Consider the following 22880-nt stretch of genomic DNA (forward strand, 5'->3'; position numbering starts at 1 on the left):
GGGTTTCACCATATTAGCCAGGATGGTCTTGGTCTCCTGACCTCGTGATCCGCCTGCCTCGGCCCCCCAAAGTGCTGGGATTACAGGCGTGAGCCACTGCGCCCAGCCTTATTTGTAATAGGAAAAAATATTGGAAGCTGCCCCATGTCTGATGAGAGTAGAATAAACACTATGCAGACATTAAAAAGAATGAAGTTGATCCCTCTGTATGAAAATGGAAAAGCTGTTCACACAACGCATTCTTTACTTATTTTTATTTTCTGAGACGGAGTCTCACTCTTTCTCCCAGGCTGGAGTGCAGTGGCACAATCTTGGCTCACCACAACCTCTACCTCCTGGGTTCAAATGATTCTCTTTCCTCAGCGTCCTGAGTAGCTGAGATTACAAGTGCACACCACTGTGCCTGGCTAATTTTTGTATTTTTAGTAGAGATGGGGTTTCGCCATATTGGCCTGGTTGGTCTTGAACTCCTGACTTCTGCCTGCCTTGGCCTCCAAAGTGCTGGGGTTACAGGCATGAGCCACCACGCCTGGCCCACACGTTATTAAGATTTTTTAAAAAGCAAGCTACAGAATAGCCCTGTCCAATAGACAGAATGCAAGCCACACAGTGACTTCAAATTTCCTAATAGAAATATTTTAAGACATAAAAATAGGTGAAATTAATTTTAAGAATGTATTGTATTTTATTTTACTCAGTACACCATATACATATACATATATATACATATATATACACACATACACACACATATATATATATATATATTTTTTTTTTTTTTTCCCCTGAGGCAAGGTCTCATTCTGTCACCCAGGCTGGAGTGCAATGGCATGATCACAGCTCTCTGCAGCCTTGACCTCCTGGGCTCAGGTGATCCTCCTACCTCAGCCTCCCAAGTAGCCGGGACTACAGGTGCATTCCACCATGCCTGACTAGTTTTTGTATTTTTTTCTACAGACGGGGTTTCGCTATGTTGCCCAAGCTGGTCTTGAATTCCTTAGCTCAAGTGATCCATCCACCTTGGCCTCTCAAAGGGCTGGGATTACCAAAGGTGTGAGCCACCACACCCGGCCCCAAAATATTCTTTAAACTTGTAATCATATAAAATTATTATGAGATCTTTAATATTCTTTTTTTATACTAAGTCTTTGAAACCTGATATGTATTTTACAACAACACATCATTTTTTTTTTTTTTTTTTTGAGACGGAGTCTCGCTCTGTTGCCCAGGCTGGAGTGCAGTGGCATGATCTTGGCTCACTGCAAGCTCCGCCCCCCGGGTTCACACTATTCTCCTGCCTCAGCCTCCCGAGTAGCTGGGACTACCGGCGCCCACCACCATGCCTGGCTAATTTTTTGTATTTTTAGCAGAGATGGGGTTTCCCTGTGTTAGCCAGGATGGTTGCTATCTCCTGACCTCGTGATTCGCCCGCCTCGGCCTCCCAAAGTGCTGGGATTAGAGGCGTGAGCCACTGCGCCCAGCCACAACAACACATCTTAATTCAGACCAGCCACATTTCAAGTATTCAACAGCCACTTATGGCTAGTAGCTACGATATTAGACAGTGCAACTATAGACCACTTTTAGTCTCTATTTTTTTAGCAACTCCCAAACCAGCTATATACGTATTGTAATAAACATAGAAAACATTTGGAAGGATACACAAGAAATGACTAGAAATTTTTTTTATATGAAATGGGAATGCAGGGAGGGAAGGTGATCAACGTTTAATTCATGTATATCTCTATTTGAATTTATTACATAAGGATATATCATATTTACTAAAATCATAAAAGAGAAAATGCTTATTCTTTTCAACACAGTCCATGTATAGAAATCTGTCTTAAGGAAATAATAAAATATGTAAACTAACATTTATGACAAGGATGCCCTTGGCCCAAGACGTGAATAATTTTGTCTAGTGTATCCATGCTATAGACGTTACCTGCCATTACTGTATAAGAAAAACATAGCGTACCTAGGGTTCAGTACTACCAATGATTTCAGACATCTATAATTTCAGGCATGCACTGGAGGTCTTGGAGTGAGCTCCCCGTGGATAAGGGGGAACTACTATATTCAACCCCACTGGAGGCTTGACTCCCTGAAAAGTGGATGGAGAAGAACAAACTGATGTGAAAAATCTTTGTCTTCCAACAAATACACAGATAGGATGTCAGCCCTGGGGAGACCACTGAGGCTTCTCCTAACCCTTCAGTGGGTGGTAGTTTCCATCTGCTTACAGGAATGTTGAGATTTTGGCTGTGGACCTTGTGTTTTGCTTAGCAAAGTTGTTTTGTGTAGATCACACCTGACATTTTAAATTCTTCCAATAACCATAGGAGGTAAGTGAAGAATTCACGCGCAGTGCAAGGATAAAACTGCACAGGTTTCTGCTGCCTTGGAAACCCTGTGCTTTTCAGATATTTGTTGAATGGAACTTAAGTGCCCAATTTATTCTGATTGGAGCAAAACTTTGTGGATTGACAAGGAGGGGTGTCCAAGATGTAGGAAGTAAAAAAAAAAAAAAAAAAAAAAAGTTACCAAACAAGGTGTAGAGCACGATCCTATCTGCATTTTGAAATCTATAAAATTATGTATCTATGCACCTATATCTAATGTGTCTATCTCTGAATGGACAGAAAGAGCCTGACCATTACCACCCTCTACCCCTGGGAGTGAGAATGAAGTGTACAGGGAGCAGGTGCAAAGAAGAATGCTCACTTCTTACTTTATATATTTCTGTACTGTTAAAATTTTAACAGGCTGTTTTGTAACAATAAAAAATTTTTAATAAAAGCTATCAGCTGTAATAAGAACTACCCTCTGACAGTAGATATTCTCAAATCATCTCACCAAGTGCCCAGAAAGAGTTAACACAGGAGAATTCCAGATGCTTGAAGTGAGGACAAATTCCTGCTTTGAGGGTGAGAGGTGGGCTTAGGGATAAGAGGCAATGAGGAGGGGAGAGGAGGAAAGAAGCTGAGGGGAGGGCTGGTTGCTGAGCTCTCATTCCCAACCAATGGCATGACAGTTTCAGGCTCAACGCCCGTTTGTGGAGACTATTTCAGGAGTCAGGATTTGCATCTGAATTCATTGCCACTGTAACCTGTCAAAGAAGAGCTAAGGGAGCTTTCAGGGTTCGCTTCTTGGAGGCTGCTTTCTCCTTTACTTGGAAGGTAAAAATCTCAAGCCCAAGCTGATCAGGCAGTGGCGATTGACTGGGCTGTTCACTTTTTTCTTTTTGGTGTATTGATTTCTTTTTCCAACTAGGGCTGTAGGATCCTTATGGGATAAGGTTTTACTTTTACTAACAATGATATTTACATGGAACTTCTAACAAGATGGAGTGGTTCTTCCTGGTTCTCTGCAGATGACAAGAAGCATTAGGTAGATTTTCTTGGATAGGCTCGCATGGAAAGGAGGGAGCACCTATGCTTTGATTGATGAATAATTTTCATGTTATTCCTTCTTGGTTTCACATAGAGCATGGCTAAGCTTTGACAGGAATTGCAGATGCATGTAGCAAATCTTACTTAAGTATGATGGGTTCTTGCTTTATTTTCCATCTCAGTAAAAAGTCTTAAAACTCCCCTCATTCATAGTAAAGCTACTTTATGAGAGAAAGTAGAAAAAAAAAAAGAGAGAGTTTGGAAAGACACTTTTAGTGAAGTCACCCCAATGTTTAGGTCCAAATGTAGCTCCTCTCTCCCAGGGCTATGTTTTCTTTTTTCTTTTTTTTTTTTTGAGGCGGAGTCTTGCTCTGTCGCCCAGGCTGGAGTGCAGTGGCCGGATCTCAGCTCACTGCAAGCTCTGCCTCCCGGGTTCCCGCCATTCTCCTGCCTCAGCCTCCCAAGTAGCTGGGACTACAGGCGCCCGCCACCTCGCCCAGCTAGTTTTTTGTATTTTTAGTAGAGACGGGGTTTCACTGTGTTCGCCAGGATGGTCTCGATCTCCTGACCTTGTGATCCGCCCGTCTCGGCCTCCCAAAGTGCTGGGATTACAGGCTTGAGCCACCGCGCCCGGCCAAGGGCTGTTTTCAACATCACAGGGACCTTCTTTCCCCTTGCAGGCTTCGCTAGTGATGGACCCATACGTGATTCCGATGAGCAGCAAAGGCAACCTTCCCTCAATTCTGGATGTGCATGTCAACGTTGGTGGGAGAAGCTCTGTGCCGGGGAAAATGAAAGGCAGGAATACCAGGTGGTCTGTGAGGCCCTCAGACATGGCCGACAAAACTTTCAACCCCATCCGAGCCATTGTGGACAACATGAAGGTGAAACCAAATCCAAACAAAACCATGATTTCTCTGTCCATTGGTGAGTTGGGGGACACTACTGAGGGGCTGTCATTGTCCCCCTCTACTCTCATGTTCACAGGCTGGTTGGAGAAAATGGGAGTTGGGGGTGAGTCTAAGTACTGAATATGGGAGAATAACCTCTTGGCTCCTTTTGTTTTTTCCTCCCATAAAAAGGGGACCCTACTGTGTTTGGAAACCTGCCTACAGATCCTGAAGTTACCCAGGCAATGAAAGATGCCCTGGACTCGGGCAAATACAATGGCTATGCCCCATCCATCGGTAAGCCCCTCCGACACCCCATACCTGGTGGCTGCCAAATCTTTAGTGCTATAATAACAGGACCAAATGTCTAGTAATTCTCTTCACTTTCCTGATGCATAATTCCTAAGGAGAGGCTAAGATTACATGGCCCTTTGGATTTGGAAAAGGGGTCTCGGAATGCTTAAATACAAGGCATCAAGGTCCAACTTCTTTCCTGGCTTTCTTTAGCATATGGGCGCTTCCCCTCTGGGCTCCCAAACATACTTATTTGTCAAGTAAAGTGCCTATCCTATCATTACTAATTCTAATTTGAAGGCCTTGAGTCTGGCAGGAGCTTCGTGTTTGCTGAGCCTCTAGGTCCTAAATGGATTTACTTATTTCCCTGTGTACATAGCTCCTTTGCTTCATTTCTGCTTCTCTAGGTATTGAAAGCCTATTTTCCTTATGGTCCTGAGCACACTGAAATGCAATTGTTACTATTTAAGACTAAAGAGGTTAAACAAACAAATAAACACCCAAGAACAACAAAAAATGGGCTGTCAAACTGAAGGATAGAAGGTTGTTTCTGATAGATTGAAATGACTCCTTTTTAGGTTTAATTCTCTCCATCTATTAAAAATTTCTACCCTGAATATTTTGGTAAAGTACATGATTGCTTGACTTTCAATGTTGAACATTTTTTTCCTTATGTGTACATAGAAACATATTCTTAATGCAGAATAAAACTCCAGTTTCATGATAAAATCAAATTTTAAAAACACTTTAAAGAATTATATCGGGGACTTCGTGGTTTTTCGGTTGATTACTTACATTTTATAAAGTTTCATACAACAAAAATAAAAACAAAATCAAGACCAAAAGTCAAGTTATAAGAAAAGTTTCTAATGACTTTAATATCCAAAGTATTAGGAAACTGGTTTAACCTGAGAAACCAAAACCAAATCTCCATTTGACAAATGTTCAAAGGTTCTGAACATTTCATTTCAAAGGAGATACAGGTGTTAATATATATCTAAAAACGTGTTCTTCCTCATTAGTAATTAAAGAAGTGCTGATTTGTATAATTTTGAGAGACCTGTCTGTACCCATTAAATTAGTAAACATTATGAAATAGTGCCTCTAGCCTTGCTAACTTGTCTTTTTGAATATAAATTTTGCAAAATGTTAGGATGGGCATGAAACTGCTGATACTTCAAGCTTGTAAGCCAACATTTGGAAATATTGTACAAAACTAATTTGAAATAAAAATTTGTACAAAATACTGATAGGAATATTACATAACATAAAAAACTTAAAATGGACCACATGAATTGAATGCATTGATTACAACTTCTTTTTTTTTTTTTTTTTTTGCTCTTGTTGCCCAGGCGGAGTGCAGTAGCGCGATCTCGGCTCACCGCAACCTCTACCTCCTGGGTTCAAGCGATTCTCCTGCCTCAGCCTCCTGAGTAGCTTGGATTACAGGCACGCGCCACCAGGCCCAGCTAATTTTTGTATTTTTAGTAGAGATGGGGTTTCTCCATGTTGGGCAGACTGGTCTCAATCTCCTGACCTCAGGTGATCCACCCACCTCGGCCTCCCAAAGTGCTGGGATTACAGGCATGAGCCACCACACCCAGTGATGACAACTTCTTAAAAAATACAGTCCGTAAAAAAGATTTAGGAATAATAGAAATCCTTATTTTACACAGAATAAAACATAATCACAGAAATCAAGATGGTGCAGAGTATTTGGGGAGCTCTTCCTTGTTATCGTTTATAAATTTGTGCTTATACTAAAATTGTAAAACATAAAATGTGAAGTGAATCTCCTTTATCCACAGTGGCTGAGAGCTTAACTAAATAGAATGCCCTGTGAGCAGGGGCAGAGGCAGCCTGAAACCCACGCTGGACCTCCAGGGCATAGCTGTCAGTTCGGGGATGAAAACTTCATCTTCTGGCCAGGCACGGTGGCTCACCCCTGTAATCCCAGCACTTTCAGGAGGCTGAGGTGGGAGAAGCCCCTGAGCCCAGGAATTTGAAATCAGCCTGGGCAACAGAGGGAGATTCTGTCTCTACAAAAAAAAAAAAAAAAAAAAAAAAAAAAAAAAAATCAAAAATTAGCTGAGTGTGGGGGTGCACAACTATAGTCCCAGCTACTCAGGAGGCTGAGGTGGGAGGATCCCTTGAGCCCAGGAATTTGAGGCTGCAGTGAGCTATGGCTGTGCCACTGCACTCCAAGCCCAGGAGACAGAGTGAGACACAGTCTCTAAAAACCAAAAAAGCTCCACTTTCCACTCTTTTCTTTCAGGCTTCCTATCCAGTCGGGAGGAGATTGCTTCTTATTACCACTGTCCCGAGGCACCCCTAGAAGCTAAGGTGAGCCTTATACAAAACACCAGCTCTGAAGCAATTTAGGGTAAACTATCCTCTCTTTTCCTAGTTTCTGTTCCACAAGAAGTACAGGTGTCAGAGGCGGAAAAGCTGAGAATAATTTCCCTTTAGCAATTTGAAGACTTTTCAGATAGTGGGGTCACTAATCAGTGATTACAGTTAATGTCATTACAGCGTGATAATGACCATCCCATACAACTTAATGTGGTGTCTGTCTCAAGGAGGCTGAAAGGATCCAGAGAGCACCATATTTGATTGTCTGTAAAAGATCATTTGAGAATAACTCATAAACACCAAAAAATTATTTTAAAAAATTTTACCAATAGGGTCTTTAAAAAAAAATTGTAGCTTTTCTCATTTACTGTAAGGTCATTTAGAGAGAAAGATAGAAGTACCAGGACATGCTGAATTGATGGCAGTGCCAAGTTTAAATGATGTCCTTCCCTCTATAGTCTACTGTGTGGGGTCAGCATTTTCTAACATAATATGTGTCTGTCCCTCTATGTCAGAGAAGAGCCAGGCTTCAAATCTCTATAAATAAATAACCAGGCGAAAAAGGTCCAAGGCCAGCATGCTCTCTCATGGAAGTCTGCTGAGTCACAGCCAACCTGTCCTTTTTAAAGTGATTTAAGTGGCCAACATTTCAACAATAGTTATCAACATATATAAATTTCTTTTGGTTTTGGCTTAGTACATTTCCTACTACTTACCACTTGTTAAAGGAAGTTCACAATTGCTCCCAATTCACCCACCTGACAACTTCTTTTCTCCTGTTGCTGTTGGAATCCCTAATGAAATTAACCTTTTATTTGCTTCACAGGATGTCATTCTGACAAGTGGCTGCAGTCAGGCTATTGAAATGTGTCTAGCTGTGTTGGCCAACCCAGGGCAAAACATCCTGGTTCCAAGACCTGGTTTCTCTCTCTACAGGACTCTGGCTGAATCTATGGGAATTGAGGTCAAACTCTACAATTTGTTGGTAAATGACTTTTTAATCTTAGACTCAAATGCTCAGTAACTAACCTGTAAAAAATATATGACCATTACTTCAGCAGAGGAAGGTCTCAAAGTGGTGGCTGAAGCCGGAGACAGACTTTATTGCTTACACTGGACCCTTGAGATAAGTGAGGATTCCCTCTAAATGTTTCAGAATCATCTTAGTCTCATCCTTTCTTTCTCTTCAGCCAGAGAAGTCTTGGGAAATTGATCTGAAACAACTGGAATCTCTGATTGATGAAAAGACAGCTTGTCTCATTGTCAATAATCCATCAAACCCCTGTGGGTCAGTGTTCAGCAAACGTCATCTTCAGAAGATTCTGGCAGGTATGTCCAGCAGACTTCACAGAGGACGAGGTGGGGACAGAATCCTTCAGCTGTTGTGTGAAATGACAAAAGCAGTCAAGTTCCAACCCTGGGGTGGAGGTGGGGAGCTCCATTGATGTCGCTCATCAATACTGTGCGATAGGAGTGGTAGGGCTTGCCTAAAAGAAGAAATCCTTATCTCTTTATCACTCCCAGGAGAAAAAAGAATAATACTTGCCTCTTCATCACTCCCATCATCTTGAAGATAGGGTCTGAAATATCTAGTTACTTAAATGGCGAATTCAGGCTCTGCACTCTGGAAGAGTATATTAAGAATTTACAGTTCTTAAATAGGAAGACAAAACACACAAACATCAAATGCAAAGCACACTTTGTGCTTTTTGTCTTCCTCTTTAAGAATGGTAACTTCTTAATATTACGGGATAGGGAAATTACATGATATTATGTGACTATTACATGATAAAGCAATTCACATTAAAACTGATTTCAGCATGTTTCTTTTATTTTTAGTGGCTGCACGGCAGTGTGTCCCCATCTTAGCTGATGAGATCTATGGAGACATGGTGAGTCTTGATCAGGATATATCACTACAATAATCTCAAATTATTTTATGAAAACTTTAGAAGTGGAATAATCGGAAGCAACTCCTAATTGTTTCATTACAGCAAATCAGTATCCCTGCACTTTTAACAAATATACAGACCCATAACTCCTTAGCCAGTTTTCCGAAACCCAAAGAACTTTGGAAATCCAAACATTCTTGGAATTCATTTGGTTGCAAAACCTGATTTGACCTGATATTTGTAAATTTTTATTTTTCCCACTTATGGATCTATATATTTGTTAAGAGTGTGGGGAAAATGGCAGAAATGTCAATATTCTTGATTTGGGTTACTATCCTAGACAGCTCTGGGAGTGTTACATAACATACGGTAAATGTGCTACATGGCCTTTCTAAAGCCCAAACCATTCTGGATTATGAAACATACCTGGCCTCAGGAATTTCAGATAAGAGATTGTGGACTCATATTTTAAATCTCTAACTCCAATAGACAGGAATTTCATAGAGTCAGCTTCATAGAGTTGTAAATATTACTGGGCTAGGTTCAGTTTCCTTATTTTAGGCTTCCTTTAATCCAGTCCAGATACCAAATTAAATGTCTTTGTGTAGTCCCCTTTGAAGCCTCTTGCAATCCCAATCATGCTTCAGGGTAGGGATGATCCCATTAATCCAAGGACCTGTCCCTAGTGATAGAAGGAAACAGGTGGGAGGCATGGGATCTGGCATTGCAGTGAGAAGTAGACAAGAAAACAACCACAACCAGTACCTCTTCTCAGGTGTTTTCGGATTGCAAATATGAACCACTGGCCACCCTTAGCACCGATGTCCCCATCCTGTCCTGTGGAGGGCTGGCCAAGCGCTGGCTGGTTCCTGGCTGGAGGTTGGGCTGGATCCTCATTCATGACCGAAGAGACATTTTTGGCAATGAGGTAAGAACAATATGGTGAAAGAGTATGTGTAATTTGGGGTATATATTTACTTCATGAGCACAGTGGAACAAGGGAGGCTTTTTTTCTTTTTTTTTCTCCTTGTCAGTCACACAGCAGGTGTGTGGCAAAGCTGGGCTATGAACCCAGAGGGTCTGATCTAAGAACGCCACTAGACACCATCACTTCCCAATATTAAAAATCTGATAGAAAGGTCAGAACAAGAAATCCTAAGACAGGGATGCTTAAGAAAAGCTAAACAACATGTTTCTTGTGTCTGTCTTTTAGATCCGAGATGGGCTGGCAAAGCTGAGTCAGCGCATCTTGGGACCCTGTACCATTGTCCAGGGAGCTCTGAAAAGCATCCTACGTCGCACCCCGGAAGAGTTTTACCACAACACTCTGAGCTTTCTCAAGGTACGGGCAGCTCCTGCCCTCCACTTGGGGAGTTTGGGAGTCAGAGAATGCCACCTGTGGAATTAGGAATAATTGGTTCTCCTTTCTGGAGCCATGTTCCAATATTAGGAAATGGCATCGGTGTAAGCATCCACCCACATGTTTCTCACTTCCGGCCATTCTCTCTGCCCCTGGTGAAAAGCTTCAAGTGATAGAGCTTTTTCTTTTTCACTCCTTATGCCAGAACATCACGCCTACATTCTCAGTCTTCAACGAGGGGTCTATTTTTAATGACTTGTCTTTTACTTAAATTTTGATCCTTGATTTCTCCTTGCCTCCTCTTGTAGTCCAGTGCTGATCTCTGTTTTGGGGCATTGGCTGCCATCCCTGGACTCCGGCCAGTCCGCCCTTCTGGTGCCATGTACCTCATGGTGAGTATGTGGGTGGCAGGCCCTAGATCTATGCATGTTGTAAGGCAAAGGGCAGTCATTCAGCAGAATTGCCACTACGCAGGGTACAAAGACAACCAGCTAGCCTCCTGCGCCAGGCAGTTTAGGAGTTGTCTTATTCTGAATTGTCCCACTGAAGTAATTTAGCCTCTATCAGTTCTCATAAAACTCTTTAAATGACTGAATTAGGCAGGGCATGGTGGCTCACGCCTGCAATCCCAGCACTTTGGGAGGCCAAGGTGGACGGATCACTTGAGCACAGGAGTTAGAGACCAGCCTGGGCAGCATGGTGAAACCCTGTTGTCTCTACGAGAAATAAAAAACATTAGCTGGGCGTGGTGGCACACTCCTGTAGTCCCAGCTCCTCAGGAGGCTTGAGATGGAAGAATCACTTGAGCCTGGGAGGTCGAGGCTGTAGTGAACCCTGCTCATGCCACTGCACTCCAGTCTGGGAGACAGAGTGAGACCCCACCTGAAAAGATGAGAAAAAAAAAAAGATTTATTTCTTCAGTACAGAGAATCATTTTATATATGTAGATACAGGGAAGATTTAAGACACAAATAAGAGGCTTTTTATACCATTGTAATTCTCAACTGGGAGTGATACTGGTTCCCTAAGGGTATCTGGGAATGCATGGGGATTTTGTTTGTTTTCAGAATGACTAGGGGCTGCCATTTTGTGGGTCAGGGATGTTAAATACCCTGCAAGGGGTGGGCTAGTCTCATGCCATAAAGAATTGCCTGGCCCTAATGCTAATAGTGTCTCTTTTGAGACATACTAGCATTCTATTTCCAGCTTTTATTTATCAGCGCCTGGGAAGGAACTCTTTAATAAATTATTAATAAAAATATATTCTCTCTTCCCTGAGAAAAATTCCATAAGTATTAGCCCTCTTATTTATCAGGGATCAGTAGTACAGTTCCAAGATATCTTTTAAAGTAGCCCCTATCTTAATTTCTGGCATAGGAAATTGGCCTGTTCTCCCTCCTTCTGATAAGTTGGCCTCTCCCTCCTGTTGGTATAGGTTGGAATTGAGATGGAACATTTCCCAGAATTTGAGAACGATGTGGAGTTCACGGAGCGGTTAGTTGCTGAACAGTCTGTCCACTGCCTCCCAGCAACGGTGGGTGCTTGTATCTCTCAGGACATTCTCAACAGTTTCTAGAGCCCCAAGAGCAAGCTCTGAGCTGGTTTTTAGCCTGACCTTTTCTCCTCCAACAAAATGTCTTCTCATTTGAAAAGATTCAAACTGATGTGTCTCATTGGAGTCTATTTAAAATTTGCTTCTCCCCCCGATCATAATTCCATCCATATTGGGAAGAAAAGTTGTAAACAAACGTTCTAGGTGAGAGGAAATCGAGCCTGTCCCACAAGTCCTTTTAAGATGAATGAACTCAGTTGCTGACTTAGCATTCCAGTGATGGGAACTGAATGAACTGATGACCCTGATGAAATGGTACCACTTCTTGTGGATCAGGGTCCTGACCATTTTAGGGTCGTCCAGTACCAGACTCAATTGCTCTGAAAGTAACAGACTTTTCTTTTAGTGCTTCGAGTACCCGAATTTCATCCGAGTGGTCATCACAGTCCCCGAGGTGATGATGCTGGAGGCGTGCAGCCGGATCCAGGAGTTCTGTGAGCAGCACTACCATTGTGCTGAAGGCAGCCAGGAGGAGTGTGATAAATAGGCCTGCATCCATTCTCCTGAGGATGTGTCCCATCTGGGGAGGGCTGGACTAGGCCTTGCGGCTCCTCAGGGACTCAGGTGGCCCTACTGGGAGAGGGGCCTCAGATGCACCATGTCAAGAATTTAAGATTGTTCCTGCTTTTCCCCAAGTACGATCACATCCCAGATTCTCCCTTGCTCGGCGCTGCTGGAGTGACTCACTAATTCATTAATCTGCTTCCCTGTCATAAGATTTCCTCCTTTTTTTCTTGAAAGTACCAGGTGAACAAAGTTTACCAGAAAGCAGTTGAGACAAGAAAATAAGAGCTCAGGATGAGGGAAAAGAAAAAGATCGAGAGAACTTATGCCCCCAACCATTTCCTCAGACTCTAAGAAAGAACACACTCTCTCCAGGCAGGTCTGAAGGTCAACGCTCTTACTGCCTCACTTCAGGTATACCTCACTTTATGCAATAGAATTACAACTGGAAAGAAGTTGGGGACACATGTATTTGGTTAATTACATTTTAAACACATTAGGAAACGTTGCTATTTTAACTTTTTATTGATTTTTGGGGGGAGTAAAGAATTGTGATGCAAATGAATATCCTTTAATTGATTGACCTCCTAAATTTAGATTTGTGTGCATCAGGCTTTCTTTTTTTTCTCTTTTTGGAGACGGAGTCTTGCTCTGTCACCCAGGCTGGAGTGCAGTGGCGCGATCTCTGCTCACTGCAAGCTCCGCCTCCCAGGTTCAAGCGAGTCTCCTGCCTCAACCTCCCGAGTTGCTGGGACTATAGGCATGTGCCACCATGCCCGGCTAATTTTTGTATTTTTAGTAGAGACAAAGTTTTACCATGTTAGCCAGGCTGGTCTCAAACTCCTGACCTCAGGCAATCTGCCCGCCTGGGTCTCCCAAAGTGCTGGGATTACAGGCATGAGCCACCACGCCTAGCGGCATCAGGCTTTCTTAAAGTGATAGCACGTCTGTACTAGAGTAAGCAGGAATCAGAGACCTTCCAGAAATACTACTGTGTAAGGGCGAGAAATATCTTCACTTGTCCTTGTTATATGATCATTATTACTTTTGCTGTAATGTTAATATTGATTTATTAATATATATTATATTATGTTTTCATACATTTTCTAAGAAACATTTATATTGACGAGATCTTTTATTTTGCCGAGGGCATACATTATTGTTTTTCTTTTTTTTTTTTTTAATAAACTTTACTAAGTATGACTCTTCTGTGATGTGTTTTTTTCTCCTGTTTGGGAATTTCTAATCCCAGGCACTGCTCAGTCTCAATGTTTCATTACCTATGAGGTTTCATTTACTTCTTTGTAAATGTACTGGCTTCTGGAGTTAAGAAACACAATTCCTAAAACATTTTATTTGGGAGCTCAACTTCTGGCTTCCTACTTACAAACAAGGCAAATCAAGAGGCAGTAAGTTATAACCTCTGGCCTTTGTCTTTAATTTTCAACTTTTTGGATCCGTAATCTCTGGACCCAAGTTACTACCCTTGCTTAGATCCACTAACCACTCACTAGGTCACAAAGTTGATGCCTCTGGCTTGACCCCACGAATGAGAAGTGTCCTATTTTTTTTTTTTGCAAATCTTTGTAGGCACAGTTGCCTGTTTAATTATTTTCTTTAGTCCTTCCCTTAGAGTAGGGAGCCTTAAGTTACCTTTCAAGGTTGGGGGTTAGGAATCTATCACAACCAGTCTAGAGATTTCTCAGCAAGGGAAATTTTCCTTATCTAAAAGAGGAACTTCAGGACTCAACCCTGCCAATTAATGTCCTTCACAAAAATAAACAGCATATGTTCCCTTTCAATTGATGTTTGAGTTCACTGAGCTCACAGCAAAATTTACCTTTTAATTTTCTTCAGCAAATCCAAAATGAATATACAAAGGATGAGATGAGATAAAGATTTCAGTTTCCCGTATGTCACCGCTGCCAATTTTCCAAAAAAGCCAGGCTCCTCTTTTCCTGTTCCTCCATCCAAGCTCCCAAAGATCTCTAACCAGAAATAAACAGGAAGACTCCCTGATTTACAAAAGACGTTTTAGCTTCACACGTACAGAAACTTCTACCCAGCATTACAGAATCCTACTGAGAGTTCTTAAATTCCTAAGTTTCCTTGGTATGTACAATTTGATAAGGGAGCCAACGGCTCTTCCAACATTTAAAAAGAACACATGCACACTGGGCAATTTCAAACGATACAAAAAAACGCAACTGTCCTTTCTCATTCCTGTCCTTCAGCCACCCACTTTCTTCTCCCCTGAGGAAATCAGTTATCAGTTGCTGGTCATACTTTGCGATTATCCTGTGCCTATGTAAGTGTGTGTGTGTGTGTGTACGCACTTTTCCTTTTTTCAAATCAACTATTACTCAACTTTGTAGTTCTGCGCGCTATGGAGGTCAAAGGAGGGATGGCATTGCTGGGGTGTCCCCCACGTCCCGGGTGTCTCTAGATAAAAAAGGAACTACCGGGCGGCGGCTGCTTCCCACACAAGCTTAAAATTCCCGAGAGTCAACTGCCAGTTGCTTTGGGTGGTGGCGTCAGAGTGTCTTCAGATAACACGAAGAATGCATGTAAAGATCGGAGACGGCCGGGCGCGGTGGCTCACGCCTGTAATCCCAGCACTTTGGGAGGCCGAGGCGGGCTGATCACTTAGAAGGCTGAGGCAGGAGAATCGCTTGAACACGGGAGGCAGAGGTTGCAGTGAACCGAGATCGCGCCACTGCACTCCAGCCTGGGTGACAGAGCGAAACTCCGTCTCAAAAAAAAAAAAAAAAAAAGTCGGAGAGAGGAGGGCTCTCAGCTGCGAATTCACCTTTTCTTTCTGTGACCGAGACCCGCCTACAGGGTAACTGGAGAGTATCAACATGGGGTGGTACCAAGCGCCTTAACGGCAGTCCCCGGCCGACTTCAGCATCCCGACCCTGGGCGACCTGCGACTGCGCAGGCGCGGATGCGTGTTTAGGGGCTCGCGTTGCTCAGTGTGCATGCGCCGTCGCTAGGCAACAGGGCACTGCTCCGGGCGCCGGCGTAGAATCTGAGCTGCGGGCGAAGGTTAGTTCCTTTATTCCGCCCCTACTTTCTCTTAGGATGTTACATTTTGTTTCCTTTTTCAGCCTGTCTACCCTGGTCACACCCTGCTTCGAGTTTCTTTTCCTCCTTTTGGGCTCTGACTGGTGGAATTGTTCCAGGAAGTTGATAAAACATCCTCGGCTTTGTAATCACCTGTTTACCTTTCCCAGCTCTAGATCAGAACCAGCAACTTCCATGAGTTGTGACGCAGAGCAGAAAATCCTTTTAGCTGGTGTTAGTTTCCAATGGTATAGACCCCTGGAACTTTTCTCCAAAGAATCGTGGCCCTCACTGTCCGCAGTGCCTGACATTAGGATCTCTACTCAGCCAGAAAAAAAATCCACCCCCGTTCTCTTGTCAAAGACAAAGCAGGACAGTAAAGTGATTAGGACAGGTTGTAACCAGTAATATACTAATGGAATAGGGAAGAGTCCAGCACGAACTGAACTTTGATTTGTACAAATGTTACTCAGACTTTAAAGGAAAAATGGGGGAATAGGGAGGGGGAGAGGAATGAGGGGGCGCAGAAGAGTGAGGGAAGTGAAACATTACAAAAAGTGCGAAGTGGGGGTTAGTCTGCGTGAAACCCATCTGGGTTTGTTAAATGGTGTTTCTGGAAGTTAGGTTCTTATCCTCCCACAGAGGCTGGGAGACAGGGACCATATCTTAAAGTGTAGGCTGGAACAATAAACTCCTTTGGCAGCCTGAGTTTTTTCAGGCAGGCCCTTTAAAGCGGGGCTGGAGTCATCCTAGAGATGCTACCTTGAACTGTTAGAGACTGTGTTCGAGTTTTGTTCAAGTCTGTTGAGGCCTAGTCCACAAATGGCTGAGGAGCCTGGCTAGAGTTTGGTCAAGGAGATAATTTTTGTTACTCCTCATATTCTGCACATTACTCTGCACGAGGTGTTGTATTTTACGTACTGTCTGGACGGAGGGAGGGAGGGAGGGAACAAAAGAACAAAGGGACTAAAATGGCGCATTTCCGGGTTCTTCGTTGTCAACTTTCCCACGCCCGGGAAAGACACAGGTCGACTGCGCAGGCGCAGTCTGACGTCTGCTGGAGAAAATCGAAACCTAGCCACGCCTACCGCCCCGCCCCTGACCCGCCTATGTCCCGCCCACTGCCCGCCCACTCCCAGGCCCAGGACATAAAAGCCGCTCCCGGCGGGTGCATGGCACGAACTTCTTTGGCCCCTGCTCGTGTGGGGAGCTAGGAACCTCGCCCGAGAACGCCGGAGCAACTTCGTCGGCCTCCACCGCCAGAGACTGGTGAACCTCGCCCCCTCTTCACATTGGCAAGTTAATAAAGTTTTCTTTTACCCTGCTTACTTGCATATTCTTTGGCACTTACTCTGGTGGTCGTCTGGAGCAAATCACGTACCCTAAAGTCTGAATTATTGCATATGTTGGAAAAGAACTGAATTCTCAGTACGTATTATTTATATCCTTATTTATTTTAAACAATTTAGGTTTATTTACAAACAAGTTTCATACAATATTATAGAACTGGCAAATACAGATGCTCTCTATAGGCCAAATTGTTTCATAGCACCTTCCAAAGAGTCAGTCAGTCATTTGCCAACATTAAGGTTAAAGTATACTATATAGGAGGTGATGCCCAGTTCCTCAAAGAAAACAATAAACAGACAATAGCACATCTGTGTCTTAATTTTTGTGTGTTTCAAATGTAGAAAAGAATTCTTGGTCGTTAACTCATTTGATAGCCTAAATTTAATGTATGTTTACATTATACCATATTTAAAAAGTAAAGCTGTGGGAGTGTTCCCTTTGGCAGTGCATATGCTAAAATTGGAGCCATACAGAGAAGATTAGCATGGTACTAGCAAACCAAATTCAACAGTATGTTACAAGCATTATACACCATCACCAAGTGGGATTTATTACTGAGGTGCAACATATAAAAATCAATATAATATGCCACATTAACAGAATGAAGGACAAAAACCACATGATCATCTCAACTGATGTAGAAAAGTTAGTTGACAAGATTTGACACATTTTCATGATGGAAACATTCAACAAACTAGAAACAGAAGGAATCTACCTCAAGATAATAATAAAAGCCATCTATGAAAAGCTTATATCGGCCGGGCATATGGCTCATGCCTATAATCCCAACACTTTGGGAGGCCGAGGTGGGTGGATCACCAGAGGTCAGGAGTTCGAGACCAGCCTGGCCAACATGGCAAAACCCCATCTCTACTAAAAATGCAAAAATTAGCCAGGCGTGGTGGCACATGGCTGTAGTCCCAGCTACTCAGGAGGCTGAGGCAGGAGAATTGCTTGAACCCGGTAGGCAGAGGCTGTAGTGAGCTGAGATCGTGCCACTGCACTCCAGCCTGGGTGACAGAGCAAGACTCCATTTCAAAAGAAGAGAAGGAAGGAAGGAAGGAAAAGAAAAGCTTATATCGAACTTCATACTCAATGGTGAAATACTAAAATCTTTATTTCTAAGGTCAGGAAAAAAGCATGGATGTCATGCCACTTTCACCACTTTGATTCAACATAGTATTGGAAGTAGTGGCCAGAACAGTTAGACAAGAAAAAGAAATAAAAGGCATTCAAATTGGAAAGGAAAAAGTAAAATTATCTTTGTTCACAGATGACATTATCTTTTTTTTTTTTTTTTTTGAGACGGAGTCTCTCTCTGCCACCCAGGCTGGAGTGCAATGGCCGGATCTCAGCTCACTGCAAGCCCCGCCTCCTGGGTTCACGCCATTCTCCTGCCTCAGCCTCCCAAGTAGCTGGGACTACAGGCGCCTGCCACGTCGCCCGGCTAGTTTTTTTGTATGTTTTAGTAGAGACGGGGTTTCACCGTGTTAGCCAGGATGGTCTCGATCTCCTGACCTCGTGATCCGCCCGTCTCGGCCTCCCAAAGTGCTGGGATTACAGGCTTGAGCCACCGCACCTGGCCGACATTATCTTATATGTAGAAAACCTTAAAGATTCCACAAAAACTCTGTTAGAACTAATAACCAAATTTAGCAAAGTTGTAGATTACAAAATTGATATGCAAGAGTCAGTTGCTTTTCTATACACTAACAATGAACAATCCAAAAAGAAAATTAAGAAGACAATTCCACTTACAATAGCATCGAAAAGAATAAAATACTTAGGAATAAACCTAACCAAGGAGGTAAATGATTTGTACAATCAGCTGGGCGTGGTGGCTCACGCCTGTAATCCCAGCACATTGGGAGGACAAGGCGGGTGGATCACGAGGTCAGGAGTTCAAGACCAACCTGGCCAACATGGTGAATACCCATCTCTACTAAAAATATAAAAATTAGCTGGGCATGGTGGTGCACACCTGTAATCGTAGCTACTCAGGAGACTGAGACAGGAGAATTGCTTGAACCCATGAGACGGAGGCTGCAGTGAGCTGTGATCATGCCACTGCACTCCAGCCTGGGTGACAGAGCGAGACTCTGTCTCAGAAAAAAAAAAAAAAAAAAAAAGATTTGTACAGTCAAAACTACAAAACATTGCTGAAAGAAAACTAAAGGAGACACAAATAAATGAGAAGACATCCCATACTCATGGATTGCAGTACTTAGTGCTGTGAAGATATTCATGCTACCCAAAGTGATCAATAGATTTCAACACAATCCATATCAAAATCCCAATAGTATTTTTTTTTTCACAATAGAAAAAAAATCACCCTAAAATTCATAGGGACCCTGAATAACCAAAAAAAATTTGAAAAGGAAGAATAAAATTGAAGGAGTCACACTTCCTGATTTCAAAAGATATTACAAAACCACAGTAATCAGAACAGTGTGGTACTGGCATAAAAACAGATAAATGGGCCAATAAAATAGAATAGCTAAGAAATAAACCCTTGTAGGGGCGGAGCAAGATGGCCGAATAGGAACAGCTCCAGTCTCCAACTCCCAGCGCGAGTAACACAGAAGACCGGTGATTTCTGCATTTTCTTTTTTTTTTTGGAGACGGAGTCTCGCTCTGTCGCCCGGGCTGGAGTGCAGTGGCCAGATCTCAGCTCACTGCAAGCTCCGCCTCCCGGGTTCACGCCATTCTCCTGCCTCAGCCTCCCGAGTAGCTGGGACTACAGGCGCCCGCCACCTCGCCCGGCTAGCTTTTTGTATTTTTTAGTAGAGACGGGGTTTCACCGTGTTAGCCAGGATGGTCTCGATCTCCTGACCTCGTGATCCGCCCGTCTCGGCCTCCCAAAGTGCTGGGATTACAGGCTTGAGCCACCGCGCCCGGCCATTTCTGCATTTTCAACTGAGGTACTGGGGTCATCTCTCTAAGGAGTGCCGGACAATCGGTGCTGGTCAGCTGCTGCAGCCTGACCAGCGTGAGCTGAAGCAGGGCGAGGCATCGCCTCACCTGGAAGCGCAAGGGGGAAGGAAATCCGTTTTCCTAGCCAGGGGAACTGAGACACATAACACCTGGAAAATCGCGTAACTCCCACCCCAATACTGCGCTTTAAGGAAACAGGCACACCAGGAGAATATATCCCACACCTGGCCGGGAGGGTCCCACGCCCACGGAGCCTCCCTCACTGCTAACACAGCCGTCTGCGGCGATCTATCCGCAAGGCAGCAGCGAGGCTGGGGGAGGGGCGCCCGCCATTGCTGAGGCTTAAGTAGGTAAACAAAGCCGCTGGGAAGCTCGAACTGGGTGGAGCTCACAGCAGCTCAAGGAAACCTGCCTGTCTCTGTAGACTCCACCTCTGGGGACAGCCCACAGCTGAGGTCCAATAGGGAAAGCAGCGGGGGCGGTGCAGAGGCGAACGACTCTGTCTGACAGCTTTGGGGAGAGCCGTGGATCTCCCAACGCGGAGGTTGAGATCCGAGAAGGGACAGACTGCCTGCTCAGGTGGGTCCCTGACCCCTGAGTAGCCTAGCTGGGAGACATCCCCCACTAGGGGCAGTCTGACACCCCACACCTCACAGGGTGGAGTCATCCCTGAGAGGAAACTTCCAAAGGAAGAATCAGACAGGTACACTCGCTGCTCAGCAATATTCTATCTTTGGCAACCTCTGCTGCTGATACCCAGGCAAACAGGGTCTGGAGTGGACCTCAAGCAATCTCCAACAGACCAACAGACAGTCCTTCTGACTGTCAGACGGAAAACTATCAAACAGGAAGGACACCTATACCAAAACCCCATCAGTACGTCACCATCATCAAAGACCAGAGACAGATAAAACCACAAAGATGGGGAAAAAGCAGGGCAGAAAAGCTGGAAATTCAAAAAATAAGAGCGCATCTCCCCCTGCAAAGGAGCGCAGCCCATCGCCAGCAACGGATCAAAGCTGGTCAGAGAATGACTTTGACGAGATGAGAGAAGAAGGCTTCAGTCCATCAAACTTCTCAGAGCTAAAGGAGGAATTACGTACCCAGCGCAAAGAAACTAAAAATCTTGAAAAAAAAGTGGAAGAATTGACAGCTAGACTAATTAATGCAGAGAAGATCATAAACGAAATGACAGAGATGAAAACCATGACACGAGAAATACGTGACAAATGCACAAGCTTCAGTAACCGACTCGATCAACTGGAAGAAAGAGTATCAGCGATTGAGGATCAAATGAATGAAATGAAGCGAGAAGAGAAACCAAAAGAAAAAAGAAGAAAAAGAAATGAACAAAGCCTGCAAGAAGTATGGGATTATGTAAAAAGACCAAATCTACGTCTGATTGGGGTGCCTGAAAGTGAGGGGGAAAATGGAACCAAGTTGGAAAACACTCTTCAGGATATCATCCAGGAGAACTTCCCCAACCTAGTAGGGCAGGCCAACATTCAAATTCAGGAAATACAGAGAACGCCACAAAGATACTCCTCCAGAAGAGCAACTCCAAGACACATAATTGCCAGATTCACCAAAGTTGAAATGAAGGAAAAAATCTTAAGGGCAGCCAGAGAGAAAGGTCGGGTTACCCACAAAGGGAAGCCCATCAGACTAACAGCAGATCTCTCGGCAGAAACTCTACAAGCCAGAAGAGAGTGGGGGCCAATATTCAACATTCTTAAAGAAAAGAATTTTAAACCCAGAATTTCATATCCAGCCAAACTAAGTTTCATCAGTGAAGGAGAAATAAAATCCTTTACAGATAAGCAAATGCTTAGAGATTTTGTCACCACCAGGCCTGCCTTACAAGAGACCCTGAAGGAAGCCCTAAACATGGAAAGGAACAACCGGTACCAGCCATTGCAAAAACATGCCAAAATGTAAAGACCATCGAGGCTAGGAAGAAACTGCATCAACTAATGAGCAAAATAACCAGTTAATATCATAATGACAGGATCAAGTTCACACATAACAATATTAACCTTAAATGTCAATGGACTAAATGCTCCAATTAAAAGACACAGACTGGCAAACTGGATCAAGAGTCAAGACCCATCAGTCTGCTGTATTCAGGAGACCCATCTCACATGCAGAGACATACATAGGCTCAAAATAAAGGGATGGAGAAAGATCTACCAAGCAAATGGAGAACAAAAAAAAGCAGGGGTTGCAATCCTAGTCTCTGATAAAACAGACTTTAAACCATCAAAGATCAAAAGAGACAAAGAAGGCCATTACATAATGGTAAAGGGATCAATTCAACAGGAAGAGCTAACTCTCCTAAATATATATGCACCCAATACAGGAGCACCCAGATTCATCAAGCAAGTCCTTAGAGACCTACAAAGAGACTTAGACTCCCATACAATAATAATGGGAGATTTCAACACTCCACTGTCAACATTAGACAGATCAACGAGACAGAAAGTTAACAAGGATATCCAGGAATTGAACTCATCTCTGCACCAAGCGGACCTAATAGACATCTATAGAACTCTCCACCCCAAATCAACAGAATATACATTCTTCTCAGCACCACATCGCACTTATTCCAAAATTGACCACATAATTGGAAGTAAAGCACTCCTCAGCAAATGTACAAGAACAGAAATTATAACAAACTGTCTCTCAGACCACAGTGCAATCAAACTAGAACTCAGGACTAAGAAACTCAATCAAAACCGCTCAACTACATGGAAACTGAATAACCTGCTCCTGAATGACTACTGGGTACATAACGAAATGAAAGCAGAAATAAAGATGTTCTTTGAAACCAATGAGAACAAAGATACAACATACCAGAATCTCTGGGACACATTTAAAGCAGTGTGTAGAGGGAAATTTATAGCACTAAATGCCCACAAGAGAAAGCAGGAAAGATCTAAAATTGACACTTTAACATCACAATTAAAAGAACTAGAGAGGCAAGAGCAAACACATTCAAAAGCTAGCAGAAGGCAAGAAATAACTAAGATCAGAGCAGAACTGAAGGAGATAGAGTCACAAAAAACCCTCCAAAAAATCAATGAATCCAGGAGTTGGTTTTTTGAAAAGATCAACAAAATTGACAGACCGCTAGCAAGACTAATAAAGAAGAAAAGAGAGAGGAATCAAATAGACGCAATAAAAAATGATAAAGGGGATATCACCACCGACCCCACAGAAATACAAACAACCATC

The 22880-nt window shown here is 43.3% G+C and overlaps 1 protein-coding gene and 1 long non-coding RNA gene across 3 annotated transcripts; one reads left to right on the plus strand and one right to left on the minus strand.

The window, feature by feature from the left end:
* Positions 1-3097: 3097 nt before the first annotated feature.
* On the plus strand, positions 3098-13499 carry TAT (tyrosine aminotransferase). The gene is made up of 12 exons (XM_033218903.1): positions 3098-3179; positions 4073-4319; positions 4475-4579; positions 6852-6919; positions 7755-7913; positions 8119-8257; positions 8768-8820; positions 9596-9748; positions 10034-10162; positions 10489-10572; positions 11616-11714; positions 12139-13499. The coding sequence occupies exons 2-12, from the start codon at positions 4085-4087 to the stop codon at positions 12277-12279; spliced, it is 1365 nt and encodes a 454-aa protein (XP_033074794.1). The 5' UTR covers positions 3098-3179; positions 4073-4084; the 3' UTR covers positions 12280-13499.
* On the minus strand, positions 8118-15325 carry LOC117088012. Of its 2 annotated transcripts, none has more exons than XR_004438970.1 (3): positions 15106-15325; positions 14137-14284; positions 8118-8307 (listed from the first exon to the last, which is right to left on the minus strand). It is a non-coding gene; the product is annotated as an uncharacterized LOC117088012 (long non-coding RNA). The 2 variants fall into 2 exon arrangements; XR_004438969.1 differs by lacking the exon at positions 8118-8307 and adding an exon at positions 11018-11062 and having other exon boundaries at positions 15106-15320.
* Positions 15326-22880: the final 7555 nt, after the last annotated feature.

Source organism: Trachypithecus francoisi, unplaced genomic scaffold (assembly GCF_009764315.1).
Source record: "Trachypithecus francoisi isolate TF-2019V2 unplaced genomic scaffold, Tfra_2.0 Lachesis_group10, whole genome shotgun sequence".
Taxonomy (NCBI): domain Eukaryota; kingdom Metazoa; phylum Chordata; class Mammalia; order Primates; family Cercopithecidae; genus Trachypithecus; species Trachypithecus francoisi.

Excerpts from the sequence above, each read along its gene's own strand:
- TAT (XM_033218903.1), top strand. The coding sequence starts at position 4,085 with ATGGACCCATACGTGATTCCGATGAGCAGCAAAGGCAACCTTCCCTCA. Across the intron at positions 8,258-8,767 it reads TCTTCAGAAGATTCTGGCAG|TGGCTGCACGGCAGTGTGTC; the intron begins GTATGTCCAGCA and ends TTTTATTTTTAG. Across the intron at positions 8,821-9,595 it reads ATGAGATCTATGGAGACATG|GTGTTTTCGGATTGCAAATA; the intron begins GTGAGTCTTGAT and ends ACCTCTTCTCAG.